Source organism: Hetaerina americana, unplaced genomic scaffold (genome assembly GCF_022747635.1).
Source record: "Hetaerina americana unplaced genomic scaffold, ioHetAmer1.1.p SCAF_11, whole genome shotgun sequence".
Taxonomy (NCBI): domain Eukaryota; kingdom Metazoa; phylum Arthropoda; class Insecta; order Odonata; family Calopterygidae; genus Hetaerina; species Hetaerina americana.
Genome location: NW_027286181.1, coordinates 30,498,205 through 30,514,888, shown reverse-complemented (window position 1 = coordinate 30,514,888; position 16,684 = coordinate 30,498,205). Strand labels below are relative to the sequence as shown.

The 16,684-nt window shown below is 37.2% G+C and overlaps 1 protein-coding gene across 4 annotated transcripts in view; it reads right to left on the bottom strand.

The window, feature by feature from the left end:
• Nucleotides 1-1,502: 1,502 nt before the first annotated feature.
• LOC139700992 (ATP-binding cassette sub-family C member 4-like) overlaps nucleotides 1,503-16,684 on the bottom strand; it is a 133,079-nt gene continuing 117,897 nt past the window's right edge. For all 4 annotated transcript variants that reach the window (XM_071599541.1, XM_071599542.1, XM_071599544.1 and 1 more), the window contains 6 exons: nucleotides 14,804-14,931; nucleotides 14,018-14,263; nucleotides 12,171-12,343; nucleotides 10,410-10,539; nucleotides 7,905-8,015; nucleotides 1,503-1,944 (listed from right to left, as the gene is read on the bottom strand). In XM_071599541.1, the coding sequence (XP_071455642.1) occupies nucleotides 1,912-1,944; nucleotides 7,905-8,015; nucleotides 10,410-10,539; nucleotides 12,171-12,343; nucleotides 14,018-14,263; nucleotides 14,804-14,931 (821 nt within the window). In that variant the 3' untranslated portion in view covers nucleotides 1,503-1,911. The remainder of the gene's footprint in view (nucleotides 1,945-7,904; nucleotides 8,016-10,409; nucleotides 10,540-12,170; nucleotides 12,344-14,017; nucleotides 14,264-14,803; nucleotides 14,932-16,684) is intronic.

Below are 16,684 nucleotides of genomic sequence, written 5' to 3'. Positions count from 1 at the left end.
AATCTCTTAATCCCTTTCCAATATTCCTTCCCTCTTCCTTATGATTTTTTTTCATGATCTTCAATACATATAAGCTCGTGATTGTTTAGATCCTTCATCAATCCATCCACTGGGTGATTGTGGCCTCAGTGAGGAGCCTTGAAGTTTAAGCTAAAAACTTTTGATTCCAAATATCTAGGCTAATATACAGGGTTCGTCCGGAAAATAAGTGTACTGAGCTCAGGAAAAAAAATTTATTACACTTTTACATATCTTAAGCTAATATTCCTCAAAATAGGACCCTTGTGAGTCGATACACTTGTTCCAGCGGCGTTTCCATTCCTGGAACGCTCCCGCGAAGGCATCATCGGGAACCTCTCGAAGACACGTCGTCACGGCCTCTTTGACGGCGTCCAAAGTCCCGTATCGCGTTCCTTTCAAACTCCTCTTTATCTTCGGGAACAGAAAGAAGTCCGGTGGTGCCAAGTCCGGGCTGTAGGGCGGGTGCGGCAGCGTTGCCACGCCGTGCTTGGTCAAGAAGTCCGACACGACAAGCGCGGTGTGAGACGGCGCATTGTCGTGATGCAGCCGCCAGATGTTTTTGATCGCTGGCCGGACGCGGGCGACTCGTTTTCGAGGCCTGTCGAGCATCTGTAATTGGTGTCTAATAATCTCGTGCACTATTGTTTTTGGCACATTACACTGCTCTGCTATCATCCGAACACTAAGACGACGATCAGAGTTCAGTACATCGCGAACTTTTCGCACATTTTCGTCGGTGAGTGTCGTTGATGGGCGTCCAGGCCGTGGTTCGTCGTCGACCTCTTCTCTGCCCTCCACGAACATCTTGTGCCACCTAAAGATCATGTTTTTGGACATGGCTGACTCCCCGTAAGCCTGGTTAATCATACCGACAGTTTCGGTAGACGATTTCCCAAGCTTTACCGCAAATTTGATGGAATCCAAAAACTTCGGCATCGCGTTCCGTGACGTGGGTCGAGCGTGGAGGTTCGCGTTAACAGAGCTCCTCACTACACCACAGCTCAGGGCCGACTGCCTTTTTCAGCGTCGCTTGCCAACATACCCCCCTCCAATTGCAGCCCGTCAGAGCGGTGCTGGGCGCGCCTGGAGCGGCGGGAAAATCAGTACACTTATTTTCCGGACGAACCCTGTATCTCCAAGACACATTTAATTTCACATAATGAATTACTTCTTTGCAAACAAGATTTAAATAAAATTGGGTGTTTAAAGCCTGTTCATATTCACTTTTAGCAGAAGAAAAATTCACATTTCTCAAATCCCAAAGTGTCTACTCCCATGATGAATAAAAAGGGTTGAGTAAAGAGATCCCCTAAGTAGGTCATAGGAAAACAAATTAATGACTCTGTGGACTGGCATGTAACAAACAAGGGAGAAATTAAAAAAAATAAATGTCTAAGTATTAAGCTACATACACAGCTACGTACACTTTACACCTCCGACCATAATTGTTACACTTCATGATTGATTCATTTATTTTTTTAATAAAAATAAATACATGTGACAAAAAAATAATTTTAAAGAAATTCAACACAATATAATAATACTATAGATTCTTAGACTGATGAGACTTGAGAATATTTTCACTGGTTGGTATACTTCATATAAAAAAATTATAAAGTAGCATCTTTTACTTAGAAAAATACTCAACACTTCCTAAAAGACACGAGCACAAATCACTGTGCTGATAACACTGATTTCCAGTAAGGCATTCCAGAATTCTTTTTTAGGATTTATGGCCATGCAATACTGGAGACAATCTAGTCTTGATTGAATTTCTTGCATTGCTAATTTGTCTGCAGCATGCTTAAGTTTATTTCACCATCAGAAAAAACTTCAACAGCACATGCTTTGCAATGAAATACAAACATGCATTCATTGTTCAATTTTTTATCACCTTGGGGGTGAATTTTGCTTGTTATAATGCTGCAAAAAAGAAAATTTAAAAAAAATTTAATATCATTAATTTCAATGTGTATTATCAATTTCACATTTTCTCCTCAGAAAACTGCATCCAACTCAATATACTCATGCATTAATTGAGGGCAGATAGGTACAATGGTGGAACCAACAACTTTAAGGGTGCTTTCACTCTGTTAGAAGAGGCTCCTGTGAAACTTCTGCTACCAAAACTGGGCTTTTAGAAAAGATTCACAAATCTCGGAGGGAAGGGAATGATGATGATGAATTATTGGTGTAAAGTTAATAGCATTACCATGAGAGCATGATCAAAATCTGCAGATATCCTTGGAGAGTTAGCTCTCAATTATCCATGCTACTGAATTCACAATGAAGCAGGGATAACCAAAATATGATCATAATATAAATGGATACATGGTCTGCGCAATAAATGCCCGAACTGGTGCAATCTGGCGGCCATGACATGGACTATAGCCCCACCCACTAGCGGAACTAGTTTCCTGAGACCCAATGAGCCATCTGTGCTTGGTGGATCGTCGAGCTGTGCGTATAGTACCAGTTATGTTAGTTTCTCTTGTCCTTGCTTTTCCTGTTTGTCAAAAATGGAAATTGACAATATCACCAAACAATGAATGAACATCAAGTTTTTTGGTGAAGTGCGGTAAAAGTTATCAAGAAATTACTGAAATGGCGACAGCTGTTTACGGTGATAATGCTCTGAAGAAAACATCTGTTTTCTAGGGGATAAAGCGTTTTAAAGATGGCTGACAAGATGCCACAGATGATACAAGACCAGGACAACCTTCGACCACCTGCGTTGATGACAACATTGATCGTGTGCAGTCTCTTGTTCTTACCGATTGTCGAAAAACTGTCTGAATGATAGCTGATGAACTGAATTCAGGAAAATCAACAGTACCCACTATTTTAACTGAACATGAAGGATGATCATGACCTTAACCATGACAATGCACCTGCACAAACAGCATTGATTGTTTGCCAGTTTCTGGCAAAATATACAATCATCATCCTCGATCATCCTCCTTATTTGCCAGATCTCGCCCCCTGCAAATTTTTCCTATTCCCAAAATGCAAAAATGTAATGAGAGGACATCACTAGGAAGATGTGGACACAATACGAGGGTTGCTATTTATGTTTTGAGCCTTGGCAACACTTAAGTGCTTTAGGCACCATCTGATGTTTCCATCTGAAAGTTTGACCCTTTTAACCCTAACTTTCTTCAGAACATTTTTGTTATTTGATTATAACTTGTGTTGCTTACAGTGACTCAAAAATTTTGTCTCAGCAAAAAAATTGAGTTAACTCGCCAGCACTTTCGTGCGATGACTTTTTAAGACTTAAGATGTGGATTATCAAGACAGGAGTGAATCAATCAACTTACTTCCACCTTTGGCGATGAAGCCCCATCCTTTGCCCCACTGAAATGCTGGTATGATGATTTCCATCATGACCGCCACTCGCTCAGCGACAAAAGTCGTGAAGGTTGTTCAAAATCAGATTTTATGCCAGAAAACATTGATGCTGTGCAAGAACTAGTAAAGAAAGATGGTCATGCGATTTATCGTGAGATTGAAGCATCCTTGGGGAGTAGTATGAAGAGAATCGATAGAATACTGCATGGACATTAAACTGAGAAAAAAATTTGTTCTTGTTGGATTCCGCATAATTTGACCAAGGCTCAAAAAGATGCTTGTGGCAATTGGTCCAAAGATATGCTCAAGAAATGCAATCGTTGTGTGTCAAAAGCTGTGTATAACATCTACACAGGTGACAAATCTTGGATCTATGTGTATGAGCCTGACACAAAACAGCAATCCACTGTATGGGTCTTCCAAGACGAGCCAAATTCAACAAAAGTGATTCGTGCACGAAGCACATCGAAGCAAAGGATCGCCTGTTTCTTCTGAATAACTGGTCACGGGGCAACAGTACCATTAGAGCAACGTAGAACCGTGCATTCTAAATGGTACATAAGTATTTGTTTGCCAGAAGTGCTTGGTGAAATACGAAAAAAAAAGCGGCAACAAAGGATCATTCTTTATCATGGCAACAATGCAAGCTCTCACAGATCGGCTGGAACAACTACCTATTTGACAGGCCAAAACATCGAATTGATGGTTCATCCTCCATACAGCCCTGATTAAGCACCAAATAACTTCTTTTTATCCCTGTTCATCGAGAAAAAATTGCATGGCCAACGTTTTTCTGCGCCTGAAGAAGCCGTTGATGCATTCAAAAACCATGTTTTGGAAGTATCTCAATCAGAGAGGAAAAAACATTATGAAAATTGGTTTGAGCGCACGCAAAAGTGTATTGATTTATGGAGAATTTGTTGAAAAACAATAAAACCTTTTTCAAGAAAAAATTACTGTCTTTTCATTATTAGGCTGAAGATATACACAGCAACCCTTGTAAAGCAAGAAACAATGAGAAAATTGAAAAGCCTAACTGCCGTGGACTTCCAAGGGTGCTTTAAACAATGGAAAAGAAGATGGAATAAGTGCATAGCAATGAATGGAGAGTACTTTGAAAGCATACACTATCGATTTAGACCAAATTTTGCAAAATAAAGTTTTTATGGCCTCAGTTTGCGTATTTATTGGACAGAGTAGTAGATGGAAACTCTCCTTTTTCATTACAGTGTTATCCATTCATTAAATGATTAATTGGAGGATTTTTAGCAATGGAAAGTGCATTTTTCTGTTTTTCAGTCATTTTTATAAGGGTGAAATTAAGATTTATAAAAACATAGAACTATCAAAAATTGAACATGAGAGTATATTTTTCAAAGAAAACTGAACCAATCACGTATCCAGGAAAAAAATAAATGACTGGCAAAGGAAAAATTAAAAAAAAAGGATCTCCGATTCATATTTGTCAAATGATACTGATTGCAATAATGCAGTGTGCATAGATTTAATTATTTATATTTGTTGCATAGTAAAATTATGCATTTGCTCTCCTTAAAGGAAAATATGGAATTATCAGAGCTAATGAATGCGAGGGAAATGATAGTGGGAAATTAAGGATAGTGCAACAATGTTTGAACTAAAAAATTAAATATTATTGACAACTTTTGATTTTTTGAAATTAAAAACTTTTAACAAAGCCCAGGTATTTCAAAGTTGTATTATTTAATAAATATACGAGGGTCATCCGGAAAGTAGTACCCGTTCGTGCCGCATGAAGTGCTGACGACGCGAGTAGCCGCTGGACGAGGTCAGATAGCTTCAGTGGCTTGTCTGCCTTCTCTGAGCCAAGTTGCGTGACGCTAGCATTGCCTGTGTTGTTTCTGTGATTGTTTACAATGTTTAAAAAAATTGAGAACGCCGCCAGTTGTGAAGTCAGGGCAGTGATTAAATTCCTCAATGCAAGAAACGTTCGCCCATGTGATATTCATCGCCAATTAAAGGAGGTGTATGGAGACAATGTAATGGACGAGTCGTCTGTTCGGCGGTGGTGTCGCAACTTCAACATGGGGAGGGGGAACACACACGACGATGAGCGTTCGGGGAGACCGTCTGTCATTACAGACCAACTGGTGAGCTCAGTTGACGAATTCGTGAGGAACGATCGGCGCGTCACAATTGATGACATCTGTGAGCATTTTCCCAATGTTTCTCGAACAATTGTTCATGAAATTGTTAAACACCATCTGCATTATGCAAAAATTTGTGCAAGATGGGTCCCTCGCGTATCTCAATGAGCTGGCGGCGAAGGACTATGCAGCAGGAATACAGAAACTTGTCACACGTTATGACAAATGCCTTAATTTGCTTGGAGATTATGTTGAGAAGTAGTTTAAAGTATCCTCTTTCAAATAAAATTTTTTATGTTTGTTAATATTTACTTTTGTGTCTTTATTTCACGAACGGGTACTACTTTCCGGATGACCCTCGTATCAAAGTTCCAAAGCATTTAATTATATTTAGGATTGTAATTTTATTAAAATTTCAAGGGGCAGGGGAAGAATGTAGCACAGATAATCCAGTAATAGATAATTGAAAGTTAACTGTATTAAAAAAAAACTCAAATTCATGAATATCATAGCTAGTGTCAAGGGTTGAGTAAATGGGCATTATTATCCAGTAATTTTTGGTTTTATTGAGAAAATGTTTCAAAAATTTACGTAAAATAAAGGCCGATTAAAATTTTGCCGAGGTTATAACTTTTAACCTTCCCATTGTTCAGAAGATATATACCAAAACAGAGAAATAATAGAAATATAATTTCTTTGCCTCCATACAAGAAAACCAGTCCAAACTAGTACGATGCCTCTCATTTCTGTCCAAATAATATATTAAAGTTAGCTTAATTCTCATTTTGCACTTATTTCAAATAGACCATAAGAAATGATTCAAGGTCTTCATTCTACTGCCTTTTTTCACTTATGCATAATAACAAAAATATGATATGAGCAAATAAAAAAAATAACATTACATACGACCTAATTTAGTTTCCATTCTTTCTACACTTGAGACATATTTGAAAAATAAGGAACGTTTTCTTATATTCAAATATTGGCAGATCAGAACAAAGTTGCATGAATACAGTGCAGTCAATGGATTGCTTCTGAAGCCACTGAAGTTATTTCATTGGTTCATTAATTGTTAGCCTGCCAGTGAATGCAGGAAACAATGTCCACGAAAATCATTGCTCCCTCCAGTTGAGAAATGCATTCTGTGAATTGAATTAGGTGTACAAAAGGATCATCAGTCACCCATATTCATCAGAAGTTGCGCCTAGTTTATGAACATACAATGATACATAATGATGAAGGAAATGTTAGACAATGGTGCCAAGGCATCAAAAATGGCCACACAAATATGCGAGCATAGTGCCAGGCCCAGGATCCAGACCGATGACATTGTTCAATAAGTGGACCATGAACTGCAATCTGATTGACCATCCAGTGCTTGGGTTGATACATTTCCTTTTGCTGGATGCACCACTATTTAAGCGTCTGTTATAGAAAATCTCAGATATTGCAAATTGTGTTCAAGGTGGGTACCAAAACTTCTTACCAAACAGCTCAAAGAGCAAAGAATGATCAGTGGACAAGCACTTTTGGAAAGCTCCAACCTCGCACATAGTGACAGAACAAAATGTTGGTGGACAACCATTTGAAGATGACGACAAACTCAAGACGGCTGTTGCTAAATGGTTCAATTCTCAGCTGGCAAAATTCTATGATCTGGGATTAAAGGAGCTGGTGCACCATCATGAAAGGTGCTGAGAAGTGAACAGTGGTTATCTAGAAAAGTGATGTAGGTGTGAAGGAAACTGAAACCAGCAATAAAAACTTTCTCACAATAATATTTTTTAATGATCAAATAGCCCTTACTCTTCGAATATGCCTCATTCATAAATTTTTTTGTAATTTTCCTTCAACAGATGACTATGCACACTTTCATACAAACTGTATTTTATTTTCGGTGAAATATGTGAAGAAAAGTGCATTGTCAATCAGCAAATTACTCTAACCCACAGACGTGTGTAGGGACCTTATGTCCTGGAATAGGCAAAGCAAAAACGTCTGATTTTGGAAAAAGTCATAAAACTTCTTCCTATTTTTCTTTTGTTTTGAACTATCCAAGCATACTTCTAATGCCTGGGTGACATTAATTCATTTCATTTGTGCTCTTCTGTCCAGTACAATTCCAATATGCACTGTATTAAGAGACCAGAAATCATTGCCGATTGTAATTGTCACTTGGAACAAGGTTCTGATCAAGAATATAATGTCATTTACATTCAAGTTCCTTTGGTAAGATTTCATGAAGAAAATTGAGAGAAAAGTTATTTAAAAAAGTTATATAAAAAGGGCTCATTTTGCAGTGCCTCAAACATTCTTCCATTTGTTCATAGTGACTTTTCATCCTCAGACTGGTTGTCTCATGAAGTGCCTTAGTCCTAACCAATACCTCTTTTTCATAATACTTACTGCTTCTGAAATTTTATGCAGTGTATCAGCCATTGTCTTTCCCGTCTGCTGTACCATTTTGTACAAATATCCATCTTTGTTACCAAGTAACATGTGTGGGTGATCAAATTCCTGGAAATAAATACATAAATGTCATATTTTTTTCTGCAGTGTTAAAGAATGTCTAATGATGTTAACTTTGATTTACAGAATAATGGAAATATCATACCTGTTTTTAGGAAATGACAGGGATTTTGACATAACAAAAATTTTAAAATATTGCTAGTTTTCTAATGATATATTCCACAAGAACTTCCGCACTTTGGATGGCGGATGTCACAAAGTTAAGTAGAACTATAACATAATGATCAAATCTCCAGCATCTTAGCAACCCATAACACATCCATTCAGAGCACACCAAAAAAATTCGGAATACCAAAACAAACAGAGGTATTTCACAAGTGCTGATGCTTATCATAAAAATCCTATGCATTTGAAAGTGAGATTTATCCATATTACTTGGAAGTGCATAGACTAAATGCCTTATGATTATAAGGGCAGGAGATTATACATTTTATTAACCATTTTCCCAGGTGCCCAAGACATTCTCTTAAGATATACTCTCCTAAGACATTCCAACTTAAATTCTTATTATGTACAAATTAATGAATGATGCAGCAATGATGCTCAGGTGGATTGAGATGTTGTGGTGGCTAGCATACTGGCTTCTCACCTAGAGGGCCCAAATTCTGGAGACGGCAGATTTTTTCAGTGATATCCTGATCCCTTATCGAGTTGCATTGTATTGAGCACTTTGAGCAAGTTTGCTGTCCGTCAGATGGGATGTCAAACTTAAGGCTCTTTGGTGCCTTTTGTTAGAGGAGGCTAATGTTGATGCCAGGTTTATCTCCACTCTCCCTCCTTTTCCACCTATCCCTAATGGCACAAATGACCTCAGCAGTCAGTCACCTCCCCTTAATCTACTACTATGATGGCCTGGACATCTTGCAAAATCATATATCGTACAAATTCATGTGTTTACAAATTACGGAGTGACATTCAATGAATTTTTCAGGCAATATTTTCAGTGCTTCAGGACATTCCACACCCTGAACAGTGTTATGGCCCCGAAAATATTCAGTAGGTTAATAATTATTGGTTGCAAGTGACAGAAATGACAAGATAAAATTGGTAGTTTCATTGTAATATTGGGCACGGAATATAAAACTCTACTGTATGAACTTTAGTAGTAGTAGTAGTAGTAGTAGTAGTAGTATTTAGGGGAGGCAACCGACAGCTGAGGTCATTTGCCCCATAGGGGATGGATAGGAGAGGATGAAGGGTGGAGAGATTCCTGGCATTGACATTAGCCTACTCTTTACGAAAGGTGCCAAAGGGTCCACAGGTTAACGTCCCATCCGAGGGATGGTCTACTTACTCAGTGCCCTCCACTAAGCTCCTCAAGTAGGGATTGGGACATCGCTGGAAAATATCTGTCACTGCTGGCATTCAAACCCAGGCCCTCTGGGTGGGAAGCCAGAATGTTAGCCACCGCACCATTCCGATCCCTGTATGAACCTGAACAAGTATATGATCTAGAGAAGAATTCACTCGTAATCGCAAGTTATTGATAAGGGTTTATATGAACCTAATATGCTAAAAACAATTATGTAAGTGCTGTTTAACTAAACTTGGACACCACAACAAGAATTTCAATTGTAGAGAGTATACGAGTCATTTGGGTTGAATTGAAACTTTGCCAATGATCAACAGGAACCCTGAAAATCCTTTTCAAACACAAAAATGCCAGAGGTGCAAAAGAAACATGTCTCCCATGCAAGAAAAATTCAAAATAAACATACCACTGTAAAAGCAAATAAAACTGTTGGAACGTAATAACAAAATAAAAATACCTATTCAGAGAAATAAACACAAAGACTCTTATTTTCACATAAAACATGAGTTACTCCCTCATGTGCAATCTCAATACCTTGTCCCACAAATAGGATCAAGTAGAGCAATGGTAGAACCTACATGCCTATGCACAAATGCCTTGGTAAAGATTCCTAGGTATGAAATAATAACATCTCTAGCACACATTTCAAATTAATACCTTTCCCTTTCAAAAAATGTTCAATGCCAACTTTTACCAGAATACCCACAAAATTATATTTTCCCTTATTTTTTCCAAAGGGCAAAATTATCTGGAGTTTTATAGACTTCCTCAGTTTTCCATGCTGGCAGACACTCTGTTCAATAAGAAATCCAAACACTTTCAAGTTAGTTTTGTGATTACAATCCACCACATTATAATATGGGAAGTATCATCACCCAGAAGATTATGGAATCTCCATTTAATACTGTCAATTGTCAATTGATGTTAAAGCAAAAAAAAAATCTTCAGGCAATTTTTTTTAGATTTGGATCATCTATTATTCTGAGCATCCATCAAAATAAAATTCAATTCCATGTTTTCATCCGGAAATTTCAAAATCTTTCTGTGTCAGATGCATAAGATATACTTACAACTGCCTGGCCAGCATCCATGACAAGAACTCGATCGGAGTCCATTATGGTGTGAAGTCTATGTGCAATTGTTAGTACTGTACAATCTGCAAATTTTTTTCGTATTGTTGTTTGAATTATGGCATCCATCCTGAAAATTTTCACAGAATTATGTTTCAGAAAGTTCTGAGAGTTTACTTAGTCATACTTAACAATAACACATTGGATAGAAAAACATAGCTGTAAACCAGAAAATTAATGAAATACCTACTGTGTCTTCACATGGAATTATTACCATGTACTTTTTGTACATTTATGAACAACCAAAAATATGTCAAATAAAACTTAAAACAATATAATATTTAGTTTAACACTAACATGTACTCAACAAGACAAAAAATATTTGAACACAACTCTCTGTTGGATTGATCTAAAAAGAATTTCAATTTGACTGCATTAAGACTACAAAATTCTTACTACATAAGCCATAAAAATATTTGGTTTTGAAAACACAATAAAAAATGTTTGAAACTAAAATATTTTCAGTGGAATAATTTATAAATCACAACTCAGAAGACTTCATTTGATAACTCAAGGTGGCATTGAGAATGTGAATGTGGAGGAGGATGGAAAAAGTGAAAAGGGCAGAAAGTAAAACAAACAAATAAGTTCTCAGCACAGTAGGGGGGTGTAGGGAGGGTTGTTGGGAGGTATCAAAGGAAACAGAAAAGATGGATGCAGAGCATATTGAGCAGCAATTGGCTGTTGAAGACTGTGATAAAAGAGCAGAGTGCTGGGTAGACACACAGAGATAGGAAAAGATTATGCATGCTGGATGGCTGGAGACTGGAAGTATGAGGATTTGAATAATGCCTTATTGTAATTCAGTGTTTGAGAGTACTATTTATTTTGTACTGTGCTAGGTGAGACTTGGAAGTGTATTAAACAATGAAAATTCCATTTCACAATGTTTATGGATATTACTCGCATGCTGCTTTAATAACTGCCACCGAATGAGCTTCAGTGATGATATAGTTCGCTTCAGTGAGCTTCCAAATTTTGAACAGTTACTTATTTATACATCGGAACCTTGCTTAATGAGCACCGTTCATAGAGAGTAATATGCATTACAAGCAAAAATAACTTTTAAAAAATACTCTTTTGACCAGCAGCTTTTTCATGAGTGATGAGGCAAGGGAGATTCCTGGAATGATTGTCTACCTGATGCTTCAGTTAGTATTGAGAACTCATTCCACTGGCATCTTAGTGTTACTAAATATTTTGTGCATAATTTTAAAAATATCCCCAAAGAAAAATTTACAAGAAGACATCATAAGAGGATAAAAGTAAGGGTAGAAATGACAAGTAAAAATCATTGAGGATGAGATTAGGGAGATGGATGCTTCCTAGGGAGTGACAAGAATATCTATGCTATGGTTATGTTTTTACAATGATGATGGAATATCATATGGATCAATGTAAAGCCATTGCAAGGTATTAATGAGAACATCATCTGTGAGAAGTTGGAAGTGATTTTTGCTGACCTTGTTAAAAAGATGCCACCATCTTCAATGCCTGAAGAAAAAGTATTTGAGGGAAGTTGTGGGTAATTCAAGAAGTTTAAGAGAAGGACCAACAACCACAACATTATGAGGCATGAAGAAGCTGTAAGCTCTGGCAAAAAGGCAGCAGAGACCTTCATTAGTGACTTCAAGAGGCGCATAAATTCTAAGGGTTACCTGCTACAACAGGTTTTAACTTTAGAAAAATTATAGAACTTACCTTGGGTCAACATTGGCTGTGGCTTCATCCAGTACTAGTATCTTGTTGTTCCGAATGATAGCTCGAGCGAGGCAGAGCAACTGCCTTTGGCCAACACTGAAGTTACTTCCGCCCTCTGACATTCTAGCATTCAGACCTCCGGCCAAATCCTCCACGGCCTCCTTCAGCTCAACCTGGGGAAAAAACATAAATATAATACATGCTAGGCCATTGTATAATAGCAAATGGGTTTAAAGTGCACTTTCACTGGAGTTTCTATACTACATACAGCACTAATTCCAGCCAAGAAATCTAATAACATAGGAATCAAGCCTAAGATCTTACTCAGTAGTTTCTGTTTTTATGACTAGCAAGTGGATTGTCGGCATAATCCTTTTTTTGGGTCAATGTTCTTATATATGAAAATAAAATAACTATAAGAGAAAATTCTAAACGAAAAAATCTGTAAGCATGACTACCATTTTTATTTATTTATTTATCGACTTAATTGGGTAAGGTTGAGACTTATAGTCCCATCTACCACCTAACCCTTACATTAAAGACATTACATTGAAGACAATTACATGCAGCCAAGCCCTAGGTGAGAGAAAATCCACCTAGACGGGAATCGAACCTGAGACCTCTGGGTTGGAAGGCAAGGACGTTACCCCACTGCCACCAGGGCCGGCATCATCCCTATCCCTAAATCATCCCTAAATTTAAAACATGAATTAAGTGGGTTAGCCTTATGGACCATGTAGCTATCTTCCTTCAAATGAAATTTGTGAGAGGGTTTCATGCAGACTAAATGCTTCCTTAAACTATTCCCCCTGTAATATAGCATAAAAAGAATTTCTAATTGATAGGTCACAATTTGAGAATGAATGCATGTGCACTTTTAAGCACATAGAATACAAATGAGTACGTTCTTCCATTTAGCAAGCAATTGAAAATAGGTTTTGGTATCGTTTTTAAGTAACTATTACTAAGAAATACCAAGATTCCTGGATAAAATTTATCCTGCAGATTCAATTGTTTCTTGTGTACATAATGTGGTAAATCTATTAATGCTGATTTGTTTTGTTTCAGGAAGCTGTACATACATTGAAGTAACTCATAGTGTGGAGAAGACAAGAGGCTAGGAGTGTGATAAAGTTTCTTCATGTGAAAGGTTACAGTGCCTTGCAGATCCGCGGTGAAATTATGGCTGTTTATGAAAATGATAGCTTGTCATATGACATAGTTGTAATATGGAAAAGGGATATTCAAATAGGCCACATTTCCCTCATAATAAATGCCCACTGCAGAAGAAAGGTATTTATAGAAATGAGCGAACAATGCTAAGAGAACAAGATGCCAACTATTCTCACTTCTCCATTTAGGATTATATCACACAATTAAAGTCCCCCAGTTTTTTTTTAAACAAACATTACATTTCACAGAAAGGTACTGAAATGTTCAAGGGCTATTTCAAATAATTTTGACTATTACTACAGCAATTCTTTGTCAATTACAAGAGGTTGTATTCGTGGAAAGTCCCATGGTAGGCATGGCCATGATTGCACAGAAAATTGTAGAGGTTCATGGTTAAATTACAATACAGTATTGAACACCCATGCAAAAATACTAAAGTTTACCTTTACATGACGAAGATTGAAATTAAAAATAAAACAATGAATTTGTACAATGAATGATGGGGATATTTTCATATGCAGCTCATTCCAGATATCTTTTTTACACAGGCTGGTGAAATAATCTACACATAAATCTGAAAATCTATTTAAAACCAGTTAGAAAACTTGACTGTTAGTGAATGAACTCCTTGACATACAAATAACAAAATAGAATTATGACAAAGGAAATAATACCTCTTCAAGAGCTTGCCACAGAACGTAATCAGGGTAGTCATCAAATGGATCAAGGTTTTTCCTCATTATTCCAGAAAAAATAACTGGCTCCTGTGGGATGATTGAGATCTTTGACCTTAAATCATGAAGGCCCATCGTAGTTGTCTCATATCCATCAATACGGATTGAACCTTCCAATTCAGTCAGTCTGAATAATGCCGATATTAAGGATGACTTTCCTGCTCCAGTCCTTCCAACAATTCCCACCTGTCATCAGTGACAAAAAAATTAGTGGGACATGCCTTTCAATAATAAATGAAGATAGAATAAATTCAACACATTCAGTAAATATCTATCTTTTAAGATACGAGCAATTAAAACCTTTAAGTTTGGACAAGTTTATCATCCCAGAATGACCTCATAAAATCTAACAATGAAAATCATAATGAAAGACTGACATAATGAGAGAGAAAATTTAAAAATGTTTTATCTAAATTACACATTTTTCCTTGCAATAATTTTTTCTGAAGATTTTTTGACTATCCAAATTCCACCAATATTCTATCTTTTAATATTTCCCACTTTTTTTCAAGTGTCAAAATCAACCTAAATTCCTTTTTCAATTTTTTTACATTATTCAGAAGGGCAAAATATTTTTAAAATTTAGATGTATATTTGGAGTAACGAAAAGTGAAGAAACTTAATGTAAAGGGTAATTCAATTTACATATCACAGTTACCAAATATAAAAATATTATTTTCACCAACATTAGTCATCTAATATTACAAAAAAATTCATGGTGCAAACCTTTTCTTTTGGATGGAAAACTAAGCAGAGGTTCTTCAGTACTGGTGGGTTTTCAGGGCTGTATCTCAGGAAGAGTCGATCAAATACTATCTCTCCTTTACTAGGCCAATCACTTGGTGGCTTTTTATCTTAAGGAAAAGGCATACCACTTGATTAAAAAATAATGCTCCATTGCAGAAATATATGCTATTCCCTTAGCAAATATGAGGTCTGTTCAATAAGTATTGTGAATTTTGAATTTTTGCGGGTTACATATATTTATTTTTCAATTTTTTTGTGGCATTATGTTGGTACTTATCTGTCTCTCTCTCTCTGTTTGTCTCTCATTTATGCCAAAAAATTTGGCCATTTTGAATGTTCAGTTAATTGTTGACAACTGTTTTGCTTGGACATGTTTTGGCTTGTCTTCGATTTTAGCCAGTGTCAAAAAATGGATCAAAGAGTCTGTATCATATTTTGTGTGAAAAACAAAATGAAGTGCGCGGACGCATTCCGAATGTTGGCTGTGGCATATGGAGAAGTTACCTTGGACCGAAGCAACGTTTATCGGTGGTACAATATGTTCAAAGGGCCGAGAAGATGTGAAAAATGAAGAGCCTGCCGGACGCCCCAGCACGTCAGCAACAAACGAAAACACTGATGATGTGAAGAAAATAGTGTTAACCAATTGTCGAATCACAGTTGGAGAAGTTGCTGAGGACCTAAACATTTCGATTGGCGAGTGCCATTTGATTTTTACCAATGATTTGGGCATGACATGGGTCGCCACAAAATTTGTACCAAAATTGCTCAATTTCAACCAAAAACAACAACGCATTAACATTGCTAATGAAGTCTTGGACTCTGTCCGCAACGACCCAAATTTGCTCCAGAGGGTCATAACAGGAGACAAATCATGGGTTTATGGTTATGACATAGAAACTAAAGCTCAATCATCCCAATGGGAGCTGCAGCACGAGCCAAGACCAAAAAAAAAGGGCGCCAAGTTCGGTCAAAAGTGAAAGTTTTGCCTCAAGTTTTCTTCGATTACAAGGGCATGGTGCATCATGAGCCACAGGATAGAATGGCAAATAAGGAATTCTACCTGCAAGTTATGCACAATTTGCACGAAACAATCCGCCACAAATGCCCGGATTTGTGGAAGAACAAATATTGGCTTTTGCACCATGACAACGCCCCTTCTCACACATCGTTACTTGTGCACCAATTTTTGGCCAAAAACAACACACTAAAGTTGCCGCAGCCACTGTATTCCCCAGTTCTGGCCCCCAGTGACTTTTTCTTGTTCCCAAAACTGAAGAGGCCCATGAAAGGACGATGCTAAGCTACGATTGACGAGATAAAAACTGCATTGAAGGAGGAGCTGAACGAGATCACAAAAAATGATTTTTTGAAGTGCTCAGAGGATTGGAAAAAATTTGGCAAAAGTGTATAAATTTTAATGGGGATTACTTCAAAGGGGACAAAATAGATATTCATGAATAAATAAATAATTTTTGAAAAAAACAAAAGTCACCATACTGTTTGAACAGACCTTATACATTATACTATATTCTACTAGGGTCATCCCAAAAGTAGAGTCCTTAATTTTTTAGAAACAGGAAGAAACTTTCATTTTCAATAATTCATACATTGTTTAACGGATATATTATTCCTCTATTTTTCTATAAATTTTTGTAGGCACTGGGGCAGTTTTTGTAAACCCATTTCATACCAGCTCATTGCCAAGTTGTTCAGGAGGCATTGGACCTCATCTTTGTCATTGTTGCTGACATGAATTGAAGCATCTTCCGACCAAATTGTCTTTCAACTTAGGAAACAAGTGGCAGTTACTGGGTACAAAATCTGAACGGTAGGGTGGGTGGGTGATGATGCCCCATC